Source organism: Chenopodium quinoa, unplaced genomic scaffold (genome assembly GCF_001683475.1).
Source record: "Chenopodium quinoa cultivar QQ74 unplaced genomic scaffold, ASM168347v1, whole genome shotgun sequence".
NCBI lineage: Eukaryota > Viridiplantae > Streptophyta > Magnoliopsida > Caryophyllales > Amaranthaceae > Chenopodium > Chenopodium quinoa.
The window spans coordinates 3,357,546-3,374,985 of record NW_018743510.1 but is presented as its reverse complement, the minus strand read 5'-3'; the positions used below and the strand labels follow the sequence as shown (position 1 = coordinate 3,374,985).

General features: G+C 38.7%; 1 protein-coding gene across 1 annotated transcript; it reads right to left on the bottom strand.

Annotated features, from left to right (window-relative positions):
- Positions 1–984: 984 nt before the first annotated feature.
- LOC110739738 lies at positions 985–17,158 on the bottom strand. The gene is made up of 6 exons (XM_021920207.1): positions 16,922–17,158; positions 14,441–14,486; positions 6,693–6,789; positions 6,394–6,461; positions 2,162–2,265; positions 985–1,485 (listed from the first exon to the last, which is right to left on the bottom strand). Exons 1-6 carry the CDS (start codon positions 17,111–17,113, stop codon positions 1,447–1,449), a joined length of 546 nt encoding a protein of 181 aa, XP_021775899.1. The 5' UTR covers positions 17,114–17,158; the 3' UTR covers positions 985–1,446.
- Between the last annotated feature and the right edge of the window lie 282 nt (positions 17,159–17,440).

The window sequence follows — 17,440 nt, the reverse complement described above, 5'->3', positions numbered from 1 at the left end:
TTTTTTTATTATTTGTTTGGTGGTAAAATAAAAGTTTTAGAAATTTTGGTGATAAAAAACAATTTTTTGATTTTTTTTTTTGTAGTAAAAGTCTAAAATAACCTTTAATTTATAACAGATGCACTATTCTAGACACTAGGGTGAGGAGACGATTTAAAGATGTTCTCTTTGTCTCAAATTAGTTATACACTTATCATGACACATAATTTAAAGTGATAAGTTGTCTTTTTAGTTAATACGGAGTAATGATATATTATTAGAAAAGTAAATGTGAAAAGAGATAATGGGGGTACCAAAAATTGATATTTTATGGAAAAGTAGATGTGAAAATATGAATGAAATAATGGGGTACAAGTAGATGTAATAGAAGATGATGGGATCCTTCCTATTGGGGGGGGGGGGGGGGGGGGGGGGGGGGGTTGGGGGGGATCAGCATTTCTATGTAGTTTAAATTAACCCAAGGAGGTTATCAGAAACATGACATTAACATTGGCTTCGCACTATATACCTCAAAATTTGCTAAAGACGGTCAGGTTAGCTAGCCTAAGACAATAGAGATCAATAGTAACTGCAGTGTTGGTTTTGGGTATGGAACGTAGCTATGGTGTACGAGGTTTAGTCTCATAATATTGTGGACTTGTGGAGTATGCCAGTATAGTGATGAACTATGAGAACCTTTACCGACCAAAAAGCACTGGATCAGTTCATCTGCTAATCCCACCACAACAAACCGGCTTTCACGTTGCTGTAATAAGCCACTTGGCTTGCATCAACACTAAAACTTCAGTCGACTTTTTAAAGCTGATAAATTGCCTATGAAGAAGGCCAAACCAATGGGGAATTAACTGTTGTACACTCAAATTGGCTCGTGAAGCATTTAGCCAAGATCTACTCGTCAGAATTATTAGTACGACCGTGTCCATGGTTCACCTCTTAAGAATGAGCATTTCACCATAAAAAATCACAGTGACTCTACCATGAACATGGTTGGTACGAGTTTTCCTTTCAAAAATATGTTCTACTTTAGGACTTATGGCAATCTAGTAGATGTCTAAAATCAAAATTCTACTTCACAAACAAAACATTAAACCCTCTGAAAGTTTGTGTTGCAAAACCTAGATGCTTAGAAATATGCATGACCCAATCAAAGCTACATAAGGTAGAGCATAGTTCCTTGTGAAAAATCCGGAATCACAGACCTGTTAGTAAGACACACCAAAGCACAGGTATTTGTGCTAAGCAATGGTTCTTTGGCAATAGTTGTAACAAATAGAGTCCCATCCCTAATACAAGATATATGCACATAAAACACAAAATACTACACCGGAAACATAACCTTCTATGATCAACTTAATAAGATAGAAGTTGCACTGTCAATGAGCTCCCCTGGCACCAGCGTATACACCTTTGCAATAAGCGATTCTACTTCCCTCTCCAATCAAAGAATCATTTACTTGCATTCCGCAGGCGTTCAATCAGCTCATCCTACAAAAGGTGATAATCTCAGCATGCATAACATAAGCGCAAAAAAAAAAAAAAGGAAAGAGAGCCTGATAGGCTTCCTCAGCAGTCAGCACCATGATGACCAAACTCACCATACTACATGATGCACAACAGAAGACAGCAATAAGGTTACCAACAGAAGCAACTAGACTAATTTGGCTAACCCAAGGCCAAAATACAACATTAAACCAAAAGAATGTCGAAGACCCTAAAACTACAAGTACCACATTCTAAAGTAACAGTGTGTTTGGATAAAGAAAGAGGAAGGAAAAGAAGGAGGGAGGAGAAGAGAAGGGGAGGGAGGAGAAGAGGAGGGGAGGGAAGAATGGTGAGTTTTCCTTCCAAATCTCTCCATTGTTGGAGGGATCATTTTCCTACAATTTAATCCCCCCATTTCTCTCCCCTCCAATTCCCTTCCTTCCTCATTTGTTATCCAAATGAAAGATATCATATCTCTCCATTTCCCTTCCCTTCCTTTCTCTCCATTTCCTTCAATCCAAACACACCGTAAAGTGCTCAGCCAAGAGAAATGGAGTGAAAAAGAAATGAGAGGGGAAAACAGGATAACTGCAAGTCAAACAAGTGAGAAGTTTGCAAAGGAGATTATTTGGAAAGTAAAATAAGAACTATTCCATATGCAATAAGCAATGTCACTTGCCTTCTTCCCTTTGGAAGAAAGTCCTTTTTCCTTCAGAAGTGCCCGAAGCCTCTCCACAGTCAGACCCTGAAAATTTCTATCTGCAGCACGACTACTCGATGCACCTGCAATGGATAGGTAAGATATCAGAAATGCTTTGTGATAAAACTTTACAAACTGAGGTAAATCTTTAAATTAAGAATTAAAAAGAACAAATTGTTTTGCAGACTTGTTTCTCCAATTATCTCCCACCACAACATCAACCACAGATATGAGAAATCCATTGAACTACTGAACATGAAATAAAGCCACAATAGGGACTGTCTGCTTTGTTTTTCACTTTTTCAGTACCTCCCCACTAGACCACTCTGCCCACCAAGCAAGGAAAGCTAATAATACTCTATATTTTACGAAGGATATTTTCACACGTCATATGACTACATTAATAAAGAGGACTTAATCTTAGTACTTGTATAAGGTATGGTCTTTGGTTTACTCCAAAATTTGATAGTTTTTTTTTTTTCAAATAAATGGGCACTAATTAAATAAGGAAGCCTAAAAACCTTATCTGAAAACTCCTCCAAAAAGGTTCTCTTGAATAAAAATCTGAACTTGGTCCTCCAAATCCTCATCCTCCCATGGCCCCAGCTCTTACTTCCCTCATCCCCAACACCCTGCGGAGAAGCCTCCATTGCCAATTGGCCATTGCTAGGAAGCCTAATAATTGATGTTTAACAATTGAGCTTTGCTAAAAGCCTAGAAGAAGCCTAACAATTGGCCCCCCTGCCCACATATTCCATTGCAAAATGCAAGGCTTCAGAGAAATAACATGATCCCAACATATAGCTCACCTATAAACCGTAAGATTAGGCAAGGATGGGGGTGTTTAACCAAGGGTGTCCCTATGATAACTATTTTGCTACTGTGCCCAGATTCATGGTGTCAAAGTCTGCATCTAGTCAGTGTGGCAAGCACTGATCATGTCTGGGCACAAAGTGTCGAAAGATAAATCACTAATGAATAAGACCATTACAGGGTGGATCCTGATACTATATGTTTATTTCAAGACAGAGCAGTGGGCTCTTTGTACATTAGGATAAACAGTTAGATGAGTAAAAGCTTAGAGATCAAAATGTTATTTAGGTATGCATCAGAGTAAAGGTGAAAAAATTTTACATTCCCCTTATCAAAGGCATCCTCACAATGGAACCAAGAATAATAATAAGATAAAAAATTTATATTCCCCTCACCATGGAACCAAGAATATTTCAGTTATTATTTGAAGAATGGGTTGGATCTTCATACCAAAAATCAGAATATATAAAATTCTAGATTTCCAAGTGCTGTAGGTCCTGTAACTATTTAGCTCAAAATAAGTGCTTAGTTGATGTTTCAAAATGAGATGATGTCTTACAGGCAAAAAGGGTTAATGGATTGGAAAGATAATTGTTTCCGGACACCATCACAGGATTTAGATGCAAGGCTATATTCACTCCAAACATCCACATCCTAACCACCATTATTCAACCATTGCTAGCACAATACACTCAGGCAGAATCCAGTATTATCAGTTATTTGACTTTTACACTCACCTGAAACCCCAGATCACTAAATGATTCCGTGTTCAATTTTAACCCTTTTTTTTTAACAAGTAGGATTAGAAGAATATTTAAGCCATGGTGGGCAGAACCCTGAACCAATATTATTTTTTCTTTATATATTTTAACGCAGCACTATACTCTTAATTAGCCCTCCAGAAACTTCAATATATGTTCAAAGTTTCCTATTCATCCTCAACCCTAAACCAAAATCTCATACCGATTTGAGATATTGGGGTCTAAGTACTAGTTGCAGGCCTTGCAGCAATTTATCTTGCAACAACCTTATATAGATAATTTATTCCTAAAATATTGCTGACACAATGGAACTTTTATGTGGCTGACAACTCCAGAGGTTACCTGTCTGACTGTCTGCTCAGTGCTCACTTGGTGCTGTATTAACTTTCTTAAGCTTTAATTGCTGAATTCAGACAAACTACAAATTGGACAAACATCTGTACTTTTCCAATTGTCTTGATACCTTAACATCAGAGTTCAGGACTACGCAAAGCACGTAAATAAATTTCTGAGCTCATCAACTCATGCAAATTGCCCAAAATAGGTAAATTAAAAAAGGATTTAAAAAAGGGCTCCATATTTATAAATAATAATACTAGTACAACCACCCTTTGTATTAAGTAAGGCTCTGTATTTAGTAAGGCAACTGAGTTCCCACAATATATATATATATATATATATATATATATAATATAATATATATATATATATATATATATAATATATATATATATATATGAGTCCATCCAAGCAATATACAGGCCAATATTAAAAGCAAATTGTGTGATTTGTGCCACCCTGTTACCATGGTTATCAGGTTATGAACGCAACAGCAATTTCAAATTATGGAAGAATACTAATTAATACTTCCTCCGTTCCAAATTAAATGACAAAGTTCAATTTGTCACACTTTTAAGAAGGGGTGGCAAAGAAAGAGAAAATACACAAATACCCTTACCCAGTACCCACTACCCATACACTTGACTCATTTGCCACAGCACGTACAAGTATGACAGACACTTGGGTTGATAGCCACCCTGTACTATTGCTGCCTACTTTAGGGACCAAGAGCATGTGATTGCGTGCATAGGAAGGAATGTGACATCTTATGAACCAAGTGGAAGATAGCCAACTAAAAGAGAGCAATTTGTATAATAGAATTAGAGCGTGACTGCGTGAGAATCCCAAGTCTATCATTCAGTAGGTAGTTTTTTTGAAGCATAGAGGTGACACTGGTGACTCGTCCACACTCAGTAATGTTTCTTATAACTTAACAAGTAAATGACAAACATACATAATTCCACAAAACCTTGAAGCATCCAGAGCTCATATAAAAATATGGATGCCATTTGAATCAGATATGGCTGCTAAACTTAAACAAGTACTATAAATTGAGACTTGCAAGATGCTAGTCTTCTTAAACCAACTTATGAGGTAGGTGATGAGCAATGACACTAGGACATAGGTGCTACCTCCTTTCCGTTTTATTCTTCACACTTTCCTTATAAGTCTGTATTTTTAGTTCTTTACACTTATAATCTATTCCATTTTTGGCAATGACTTTTTACACTTTTACCTCCCTTACCCCAAAAAAAAAAAAAATTTACATATAATAAATACTTTTTGCCCTCGTGCTTATTTTGCCACTTACTACCCCCCACTTTTTCACTATCTTTCCCTCTTTTTTCTTGATTCTTGTGCAAACAGTAACTATCAAAAACATTAAGGAACAAATGATATACTATTGATTGAGTAATCAATTATCAAATAAGGACTGTGTTTCCTTGACTAACATTGCAGGTTGTAAGACTTGGAAGGCATGAATTAGATAAAGAACACTTCATAGGGATGATTAGATGAAGATAGTGAAAGAGTTTTGACTTTCTATGGTAAAAATACAGTGTTATAGCAAGAAACTAGCATTTGTACACACTTGTGCCTAAACCGAGGATTAAAAATATAGGAAGGGAAATTCTGGAATGTATAGATAGACATGAATCATTTTAGACATTAGTTTGATTGAGAAGAGGTTTAAGTTAATTCTTGAACCTACAGCAATCCTTTCCATTTCCTCTTTTATCACCCCTCCCCCCTCAAAAAAAAAAACTGAAATAAAGTTGGGATGATCACTTAAATCAATGAACCCAACGCCACAAAAATGCAAAAAAAGGTATGTCTAAATAATACTTGTATAATTTAAAAAGAAAGTTAAAAAAAAAATTATACAAAGCCTAACATTAGTACTAGTAACATAATTGTAGCCATAAAGAATTATAACAGCATCCTGTTATTAAAGAAGCCTCCGGCCAGCAGGAAATGTAAAACAATAGCATTTCAAACCTCGGCAGGATTAAGGTTCATCATATAAGAAGATGCAACTAGATGGCTAAACACTAAGTATTACTACTCCCGTTTCTTAAGTTCTATAAAAATTACTGTTCATGTAATGGTGAAAGATATTTGCCTTTTTCTGGTCTGGTGTGGCCTGAATCTTTATAATCTGGTCTGGTCTGGTCTTGTCTAACTTAGATTAAGAGCACTAAGCCTAAATCAGAATTTGATGTTGTATAGTATCAAAGTTGTTAATCAGGTAAGGAAAAAAAAATGTTACTTCGCAACCTAGCTAACACCACTTACCCTTATTCTGACTACCAGTCATTGCCCTTTTCGCTGAAGCCCTTCCATCAGCAGATCTATCAGAAGCTCTGCACATGCAAATTAACAGTGCAATCAATTATTTTTAGTTCCCCCACAAAGTTCCAACATATACAAAGATAGGACCAAAAAATTTGAACAGATAGAATGAAGTTTATATACATCCACACCCCCAAAAAAAGCCTGACATACTCTTTCAATCAATCACAAGAAAAATCGAATAAAATCATGCACATGAGAAAATAACTAAGCTAGAGGATAAAATGGGAAAGAGAGAAAACCTCTTTCTTGAGCCATCAGTCACTTCACCCTGTTGCTTCTTCAAAGTAAGTGATCTGATCAATATGTTCATCTGATCCGTCTTTATTACTTGGTTCTCTGCATAAACAAAATTCATGACCCACTTCTTAGTCAGTTAGTACCTATATCAGTCATGGAGGAAAAGCATAAGATCTCAATGTATAAAGCTTATAGAAGCAGATAAATTAGAAACTAAAACAGTTCGAAGGAAAGTCTCATAATGGAGACCACATATTCTAGACTAGAAAACCCTCAAACGGAACTCGAGACCATGTAACCCCCCCCCCCCCACCCCAAACTACACCACCTCCAACATCCAATTTATTAATCTATTATAATAACAAATAATAATGAAAAAAAATAGGAAAAAGGGTTTGCTTGATCAGATGGAAAAAAATATTACGTAATAATAATTGGGCTATTTCAAACTCATTCCTAGATTCAGACTGGTTTCTGTCAGGAGAATAGGGAAGAAAGAGGGGGGAGAGAAAGAGAGAGGGGTGTTGTTAACCCCTCAAACCACTTGGTGCTGCTATTATTTAGGGGAGCAGTACAGTAACAGGTGCAGTGTATCTACCAGTGGTCTTCTCTGAAGGCAGGAAGAGGGAAGGGCAACAATAGCACCCCAATTTTGAAGTACGGTATAATCTCTTAATTTAAAATTTGTGGTATAGTCAATTTGAAATATAATCAAAACACACCAGTTTGATCAATTCAACTTCATTTGATGTACAGCATGTACCTGATCAATAAATAAATTAATCTTAAAATCAAACGCATCAGTTTGGTCATATTCATCAGTTATCACAATGTACATGAAAAACGAAAAGGCTCATTAGCACCATTAATGCCTCTCAATAACAGTGCATTTGGATGAGAGAAATTTAGAGAAAAAGCAGGGAGTGAAAGTGGGAGGGATCTATATCCCTTATTTGGATATGGAATTGGGAAAGGAAAAGGAAAGGAATTCAAAAGCATCAATTTTCTTCCCCTTTTAGTAGATAACATCATTCCACTACAGGAAAGACTTGGAAGAAACTTGGAAACACCCTACATCCCTCCATGCACCTCCCCTTTCTCTCCCCTCCCCCCCCCCCCCCCCCTCTTCTTTCCCTCACAAGTTGTACTAAAGACACTGTAAATGAAAGAGTTTGGAACAACGCAGCAGCGCCAGAATATGATTGTTCAAAAATACATGATATCAGCGAATAATTTACTGTACTTCACAGTAGTTTTAGGTAACTGAGATATCCAATCCCAAAGAAACATTTTCCTATTTAATTTTCGTAAACAAAAGCAATCAAGGTCTACAAATTACAAAGCTGGGCACCTCTAAAATATTATAAAGAACACCATGACTTGCTTCCTCTAAATTTACCAATACCTCACAACCATAAATGTAAATTATTATAATTCATTCATTTTAAACAATACAGTTAAAATGCAAAAGAACAAAAGCACCACAGGCCTTCAATCTTAAGTTCATGAAATTCAAAGGTGATTTTAATTTTGATCTGTTAAAAAACACAGGAAAAAATTGTTAGGACTTGGATTAAAAAAGAGAATTCCAGAGAAATACAGAGAAGAGAAATAGCTTAAGTAACCGATATTTGTATTGAAGATTAGTGTAATCAGCAATACAATCTCCCTTCTTTCGAGAGGAAGGAAATCTCTCCCAAGTGTTTACTACAATATTTTTTGCATAACCTCCCACAAAGCATTTCTCCTATTTATTAAAAGATTCCTCTCAACAAACTAACAGACTTAGGTAAATAACAAACTAGCAGTGAATTACTAAATTGCCCCCAAAGGTTAACAAACTCCATAACTGATTATTCCAGCTCATCCATCAAGTTGGTGCTGAACCTGGTTTAGCTTTCCTGTGAGCATATGTAAATTGTATAGCAGGCCTGGGCTGATTATTGGGCTGGTTCCTTGCAATACCCCCTTCCCAAACCTTCACCTTGTCCTCAAGGTGGAAGAGGGGAAACCTGCAGTCCACCTCTGTGAAAATCTCCCAAGTAGCCTCAAACTCTGGCAACCCCTCCACTTGATTAAAACTTCAGTGGCAGCCTGAGTAGTCCTGACCCCAAGCACTGCTTCAGGCTCAACTTCAAGTACCAAGTCAGATGTGAGCTGAGCAGGCAGAGGAGTAGCCTGCTGTCCCGTACCTATAGCCTTCTTGAGCTGGGAAATGTGAAATACCGGATGAAGCTTAGCAGCCGCAGGAAGATCCAGTCGATATGCCACTTCCCCCACCTTTTGCACTACTGGATAAGGCCCATAGTAACGCGAAGAGAGTTTCTCATATCTCCTCTTAGCCAATGGTTGTTGTCTATAGGGCTGGAGTCTCACATAAACCATGTCACCCACCTGAAAGGAACCCTCCCTTCTGCTTTTGTTCTCATGTTGCCTCATATACACCTGAGCCTGCATGAGATGAAATTTCAGATCATCCAAAATGGCATCTTGCTCCAGCAACTGGTCTTCTAGTGAGGAGACATTGGTGCTGCCAGGGGTAAAACGCAACAAGTGTGGTGGTTCTCTCCCATATACTGCCTTAAACGGAGTACAATTAGTAGCCGTATGATAAGCCGTGTTGTACCAATATTCAGCCCATGGCAGCCATGTAGCCCAAGTCTTGGGTTTGCCATTGACAAAGCAACGCAAGTAGGACTCAACACCTTTGTTTACAACTTCCGTTTGTCCGTCGGACTCAGGGTGATAGGCTGTGCTTCTTCGCAACTGTGTACCTTGGAGCTTAAACAATTCGGACCAGAATATACTCAGGAAGATCTTGTCCCTGTCAGAGACAATAGTGGAAGGAATCCCATGGAGTCGTACTATCTCCTTTGGAAAACTCTGAGCTACAGTCTGGGCTGTGAACGGGTGTTGTAAGGGTATAGAATGGCCGTATTTGGAGAGTCTATCCACCACTACAAGTATCGAGTCCCACCCCAAAGACTTGGGTAAGCCTTCAATAAAATCCATTGATATGTCCTCCCAAACCTTGTCCGGAATGGGCAAGGGCTGTAGCAACCAGAGGGGAGAAAGAGTGGATGCCTTATTTTGCTGGCAGACATGGCAGCGTTTGACATAGTCAGTGACATCCTTTCTCATGCCCTCCCAATACCATTCTCCTGCTAATCTTTGATATGTTTTGAGATCTCCTGCATGTCCACCAACAGGTGAATCATAGTACTCTTTAAGTAATCGACCTAGTCAGCTCAGACTTTTCTCGGGACTACCACTCGACCTTTGTACTTCAGAACCTCGTTCTCCAGGGTGAACCATTTAGGAGCTGCTTCCCCATTGCGCAACTGAGAGGTCAGCCGCTGCAGTGCCTGATCCTTTACAATGAAACCATGGATAAACTCCCAAATTAGCCCACAAGAGGTGACTAAAGCAGAACACTCCGGGGAGGATTGGCGGGACAAGGCATCAGCCACTTTATTAGATGGTCCTGGTTTGTAGTGAATATCAAACGTGTATCCTAAAAACTTACTCACCCACTTCTGATAGGCTTGCCCCACTTCTCTTTGTTCCAACAAGAACTTCAAACTTTTCTGATCGGTTCGCACCACGAATTGATAATGCCGCCACTTCTCTATTGCAAACACAATTGCCATTAACTCCTTTTCGTAGATGGGTTTTGTTCTTGCACGCAAACCCAATACCTTGAGCAATCGGGTGAACTCCCTGTAGCAACACAGCCCCAAGGCCATGGCCTGATGCATCTGTCTCCACAACAAAAGGGCGAGAGAAATCAGGCATAGCCAAGATAGGAGCCCGGGTCATGGCTTCCTTCAAAGTTTCAAATGCCTGAGTAGCCTCATGAGACCAACCCCAGCATTCTTTTTTAAGCTGGTCTGTCAAAGGTCGCGCAATCATGGCATACTTCTGAATGAACTTCCTGTAATAACCTGTGAGTCCCAAAAAACCTCGAAGCTCTCTGAGGTTAAGAGGTACAGGCCACTCTACCATTGCTTGGATCTTTGTTGCATCAACCTCCACACCTGCTGCTTAGATTATATGGCCCAAGTATGCCACACGCTCCTTCCCTATTTCACATTTTTTAAGGTTGGCGTAAAGCTGATGTGAAGCCAAGGTTACCAGGACTTGCTGCAAGTGGCTCTTGTGTTCTGCCATAGTCTTGCTGTAAACTAATATGTCGTCAAAGAAGACCAAGACGAACTTCCGAAGAAATGGTCTGAAAACTTCATCAGCGACTGGAACGTGGCAGGGGCGTTCGTGAGGCCGAAGGGCATTACTAAGAATTTGTAATGCCCTTCATGGGTTCGGAATGCGGTCTTATGGACATCCTCCTCCCTGACCCGGATCTGGTGGTAACCAAATTTGAGGTCCAGTTAGTGAACACCGTTGCCCCATAAAGTTCATCCAATAATTCGTCAATTACGGGGATCGGGAATTTATCAGGCACAGTTTCTTTATTCAGAGCCCTGTAATCAACGCAGAAACGCCACGATCCAACTTTCTTTTTGACCAACAAAACAGGACTAGAAAACGCACTAGTAGAGGGCTGAATTATACCTGCTCTAAGCATGTCTTTCACCGGTTTTTCAATTTCATCTTTCTGGTATTGTGGAGACCAGTAAGGCCGAACACTGATCGGATTGGCTCCACTTTTCAAGACTATGGCATGGTCGATCTTCCGTTGAGGGGGCAAACTATCTGGCATGTGAAAAACCTGCTGGTATTGAGTAATTAAGGGTCTGAGATCCTCTGGTGTGTGCGGCTCCTTCCCCTCTGAACTCTCAATTTGATTTAGCTCCAACACAATTCCATGTCCCTCCTTCTGTATCGTTTTCATCATAGCTTTGAGCGTTATGCAAGTGCGCCCAACCTTAGGATCCCCTCTCAGAGTCACCGAGTCTCCCCCAATCTGAAACTTCAGCGTTTGGGTCTTCGAATTGGAGGAAATCGTCCCCAATTTTTCGAGCCACTAAATTCCCAGAATAACATCCGAATTGCCCAGGGGAAGAGCAAGAAAATCCTCAACGATTGTAACTCCTTGTAACTCCAACAGTACTCCCACACACACTCCTTCCCCTAGTACGGCAGCCCCGGCACCTAAAGTAACTCCAAAACCCCTTGATTCAGTATTGGGAACTTGCAATTGTTGCGCGGTAGTCGAGATAAAATTATGGGTTGCTCCCGGATCTACCATTACTACCACCTTGCCTCCATTAATCACGCCCTCCAATCGCATCGTTTTAGGGCTGGTGCCCATGACAGAGCTCGGGGACACCTCTGGGTTTGGATTTATGGGTAATTCCATGGTGGGTTTAAGGTTTCGACCACGGCGAGCTCCCCTGGATCCTCCAGCTCTTCGTCGTCATCGTCCACCGTGAGGACACTTAATTCTCTGCGCCGACAACGATGGTTGAGAGTCCATTTATCGTCGCAGCGAAAACACAATCCCTTCTCACGCTTATCCTGAAGTTCCTTTTCGCTCAGCCTCCTTATCTCTCCTAACGGGTTTAGTGGTGGTGGTGTTAGGGTGGTTTGTGCTTCGGTTCAGGTAGTAATTTGATGAGGTGTGGGTTGAATTGTTTGGGTGGGTGGAATAATTTTTCTGAGTTGGGTTTGGGGTTCTCCAGCTGGGTAGCCCACTCACTCCTTTGGGCCTTGGGCTTAATTTCATTTTCTCCTCACCCTCATAGAGAGTTCCATAGCATGATCTAGTGTGTGTGGGTTTAGGATCCGGACTTCGACCTGTATCACTTCTCTTAACCCGTTAATATATTGCCCCATGGCAATTTCTTCTGGAACACCATCAATAGGTGCTATCAACTCCACAAAACAACGACGGTATTACGCCACCGAACCGGTTTGCTGGTGAGCTAACCATTGTTCGTGCAACGTTTCGGTGGCCGTCGAACGAAATTGACGTAACAAAAGCTGTTTCACATCGACCTACCTCGTCAAAGGCCTACGATGATGTTCCCATTGATACCACAACAACGCATCTCTGTCAAGGGCCACCACTGCCGCCTCCAACTGGTCATCATCACTTAACCTGTAAAAATGAAAGAGTCTCTCCACTCGGAGAATCCATCCATCTAGGTTCGTACCATCAAAAATTGGTAAGTCAAGCTTCCTCAACTTCCAATTTGACCATCCTCTGTTGTAGCCATCATCTTCAAATCCATCATCTCCGCCAAGTGGCGTGGGTCGTCGCACCCCCAAGATCGATGAATAAGGTTGATCATCGAAGACAGAAGTCATCAATTCTTCTCGTATCTTCTCCTGCTCTTCCCGGAGGTTTGCAACTCTCCCGTCGAACTTCAGGGATAAAACTGATAACTCTGTCTTCATCTGGACAGCCTGCTGCTCAAAACCCACAGTTAGCTGAAAAGCCAAGTCGGTTTTGGAGCAGCCATAGCTGCTGCAACCTCTTGAGCAACCTTACTTGACAATCTGGAGATTTTATTGCTCTAATACCAACTTGTTAGGACTTGGATTAAAACAGAGAATTCCAGAGAAATACTGAGAAGAGAAATAGGTTAAGTAACCGATATTTGTAGTGAAGATTAGTGAAATCAACAATACAATCTCCCTTCTTTCGAGAGGAAGGAAATCTCTCCCAAGTGTTTACTACAATATTTTTTGCATAACCTCCCACAAAGCATTTCTCCTATTTATTAAAAGATTCCTCTCAACACACTAACAGAATTAGGGAAATAACAAACTAGCAGTGAATTACTAAATTGCCCCCAAAGGCTAACAAACTCCATAACTAATTATTCCAGCTCATCCATCAAGTTGGTGGTGAACCTGGTTTAGCTTTCCTGCGAGCATATGTAAATTGTATAGCAGGCATGGGCTGATTATTGGGCTGGTTCCTTGCAAAAATATTTTATGTAAATGAAAAGGATCAGTTTGAATCAGAAAAGCCTAATTGGGTCTGATAAAATTAGGTGAAGAAAACAGGCTTTCTTGCCTCTAAGTCTATCCATAATGAATTGCAGATAAAATGAATTTTACTGATGAGAAAAAAAATTTAAAAAATCAGGTACATCAAAACAAAATCAAGAATTCTCTTGAACATCAATGAGTTAGTACCAGTCATGTCTATTATTTATTAGGCCTAAGTCTGGAAAACCACCATTTAGAACATGAAAAGTCATGGGACATGACTGAATACAAAGGCTACATAACACATCAAAAAAAGACTTGACTGCAATGAAGATACCAAACAAGAAAGAACAGAAAGGAGGCTACCTAGAGAAATTTGAAACTTAATGAGTAAGCCCTATCTCCGAGAAAGAACTAAAGAAGATCTACAAATACAATAATTAGCTAAATTTGTAAATAAAATTGTCAAATCAACAAGAACATAACAAGGAGACAGGGATGAGATTTAAATATGAGGATTATTCCGTGTACTTGTAATCTTGTATCATATGACCGTGTATGGCTGTACACAGAAACTGTGGAGCTAACATTCGATGCCAAAGTGCCAATTAGTCATGGATAGAATGTCATTAGGATCACCACATGGGAGATACCAACTGAAAGTGGCAAAAGAGAGGAAATTACCCAAATAACACACTGTATTAGAGAGCTAAAAAGCCAATACTGTTTTCCATCAACAAATTCGTAAATTCGTAACAGTCTAGCAGATAAAAGAAACCATGTCAAAGTATGTATATCTACATCATGCAAGTCATGACATCAGGCTAATAAAAAAAAATCTAAAGCAGACCTGGGGGTGCTGTATCATGATCACAGATGTAAATTCGCATGCCACCCTGCAAAAAAGTTTCAATGCATGAGTAAGAATCCTATGCAACAATTTCAAATAATTGGGAATTCTAAACATTACATCCCTACTTTTCACAGTTCTATTTGGTAGACCATTTAGTTTTTAAAGCTAAACGGCATCCCATACTCTTTGAAGTCCCCACTTCTACATTAATTTCCTCACTCCCTCTCAACATTCCCACCTTATACATTATGGCGGCCATCCCCTCCCACCACGACAAGCTCCCTTTTTCATTCCCTCAATTATTGAAAATCATGGATAGAAAGCTAAGCTCCAATATTTAAAGTTAAACACTATCCCTATACGTAAGAAGAAATTCACATGCACCAAGTAAACCAATATTTTTAATAGATAAAGCCTTGATTTATACTTCTAAATTTAAACAACTCTCATGAGAGAGAGAGAGAGAGAGATGATCTCTCACCAGGAGATTGAGCACAAACTTGTTAAAAATACTGTCAATTATAAAATGAAGCTCTCAAACATTTTGTGGATACTATACATCCAAAAATAAATCCATATAGACAAGAAAGTGGACAGAGATGTTGCGAAAATCTAAATTTAATAAAAATAGCAAGAAGAGACTACAATTTGTCTGATAATTTTTTTTTATTAAAAAACAGATAATAACAAGGATATGGACTAGAAATTAAAAATAATAATAATAAGTAAAAATCACCCTACCCCATAGAAATTTAAATTTTAATTATAAAGCTGCAATTTGGATATACATATCCCAATAACCATCTAGATAATGGGTTAAATCCAAATTCCTTGAACCTTCTTTGTTCATGTTTAGCACTATCTTGTACACTTTCCTTTGTCAAACTATCGACTATATAAAATTTATCATTTAGCTTATTTCACCATATAGACTAGATTATGAGCAGATATACAAACGAGTTGTTAGGTTTAAGTGTGGGATGGGTCTACTCCAATAGGATAATAATCCGGTAAGAAGGTTTTTAGGTAGGGTCAGCCACGTCAGTTTTGCCAAGTATAATCATGGACAATAATTCCCTAACAAACCAAAATCACCGAACGTGTAGATGACCCGATTTAATTGTCCTATTTTCCACCTCCAGAAAACCTACAAGGGACTGTAGGAAGCCTTAAGTAAAAAGAGGGCCCTCAGGTGGGGTCTACACAGTTGAGTATTGGTGCCACAATTTGTTGTGCTGTCACATTACTCACATGTCCTTAATTGAAAGAGCCAATATAGACGTCAACACTAATAATCTTTCCTTAATTATTCTCAAACACTATAAAGACGCAAAAATTAATAAATCTTAAAAATCTAGAAAAAGAAGAAGAATGGTACTTCTTGAGGTACTTCTTAAGAGTTCACTTGCCACTACACACTGGGTATTTATCCAATAGTTCAGTAGTTTGATGGACAGAACAAGCAATGGATCCTCAGTTTTTCCTCTCAATTGAAACATCACTCATATCTTCTTTCTGTCCAATCTAACATAAAACAATATGAGCACCTATTCGTGTCTTAGTAGTAAAAAGTATAGACATTTTGGTAAAGTGAAAGAATTTATATTCTTCGAAGTTGATATTATTAATACATTTAGCTGTTGTCAACAAGTCATAGTATACATACCAAAACAATCTCCTCAAAGCAATGACATCTGAAAATCAGACATGGGTCTAATACCAAAAAAAATCTTCTTATAATATGCAGCCAAGTCGATGTTTAGATCTAAATTCACAAGCCTTTAGTGCCAAAAGACATCTAATGCATGATAACATACTTAGCAACACTTCAGTGGAATATCAGTAAAAATAGAAATTATAGAATAAACATTTCCAACATTTCCAATAAAGTTTCTTCTAAAATTCAGTTCATCAACGATGGCATGCATCGCAAGATTTCGTAATTAAATGAAACCACTATCTTGTCATATCATCATTTCAAGCAAAAGACACCTATGATGGAATAAGAGTTACTTTTCATCACACATTCTCAAGTACGCCATACATTCAAAGACCAAACAACTTCATCATAAAAGTTTTTAAATGCTCAAAATTTGTAAATTTAAATATACTTTCCCCTAGATAATAACCCAATTGCAACATACAAAACTGAAAAATCAAATGCATTAAATCAAGACATAATCAGCAACAACTAGAAAATCCATTGACAATGCACATCAATTAATTACCCCACAAAAAAATTGCAAGCAATCAACAAACTTCAATTGAAGCAAATTAACCAGATTAAGCAACGAAATGCTGATCAAATTTTAATTTTTTTTTTTTTTCTGGTTTTGAATAGTGGTGATCAAATTCAAAACACTACCAACTTCAAAATCAAAATGCAATCCCAAAAAATCATATAAAAATTAATACAACATTCATTTTAAAAAATTGAAAAATTAGGGCTAATTAAAGTGAAGGACATGGAAATAATACCAAATTAGAAGAAGAAACGGCGGTAGAAGAGAAGAGGCCGCGAGAAGGGAGGTCGGAGAGGAAGCTGGCAGCGGTGGCGGTGGTGGTCGGAATGGAATCAGACGGCGGCAGTGAGGCAGAAGAAGAACCCTCCTCCATTGTGGGCGCACCTTTTGGAATCAAAGGCTTGGATTTGCAGTGACGATGCAACATTAGGGAGCCTATATACGCGGACCGTCGGCGCGCTATTTGCCAAGGGAGAGGAGAGCGCAGTAAAACTGTCACTTTTGGGGGGATTTTGTGTTGTGCCGTGGTAAATTTAGCATAGACTATTGTAAGACCAAACTTTGACCATCGAGAATTGCGGGAGAAAATACAAGTTTATTATCTTTATAAACTAAAAATGCATTATTTCAAACAAATAAAAGAAAAAAAAAAAAAAAAACCTAAAAATGCAAATTAAGTAGCAATTTGGGAGTTAAAAGGTAATAATTAGAGACTAAACTTTTTTACTTTTCACCTTTTGGGACCTAAACTTTT

Excerpts from the sequence above, each read along its gene's own strand:
- LOC110739738 (XM_021920207.1), bottom strand. The coding sequence starts at position 17,113 with ATGTTGCATCGTCACTGCAAATCCAAGCCTTTGATTCCAAAAGGTGCG. Across the intron at positions 14,487-16,921 it reads CCGTTTCTTCTTCTAATTTG|GGTGGCATGCGAATTTACAT; the intron begins GTATTATTTCCA and ends ACTTTTTTGCAG. Across the intron at positions 2,266-6,393 it reads GACTGGTAGTCAGAATAAGG|GTGCATCGAGTAGTCGTGCT; the intron begins GTAAGTGGTGTT and ends TATCCATTGCAG.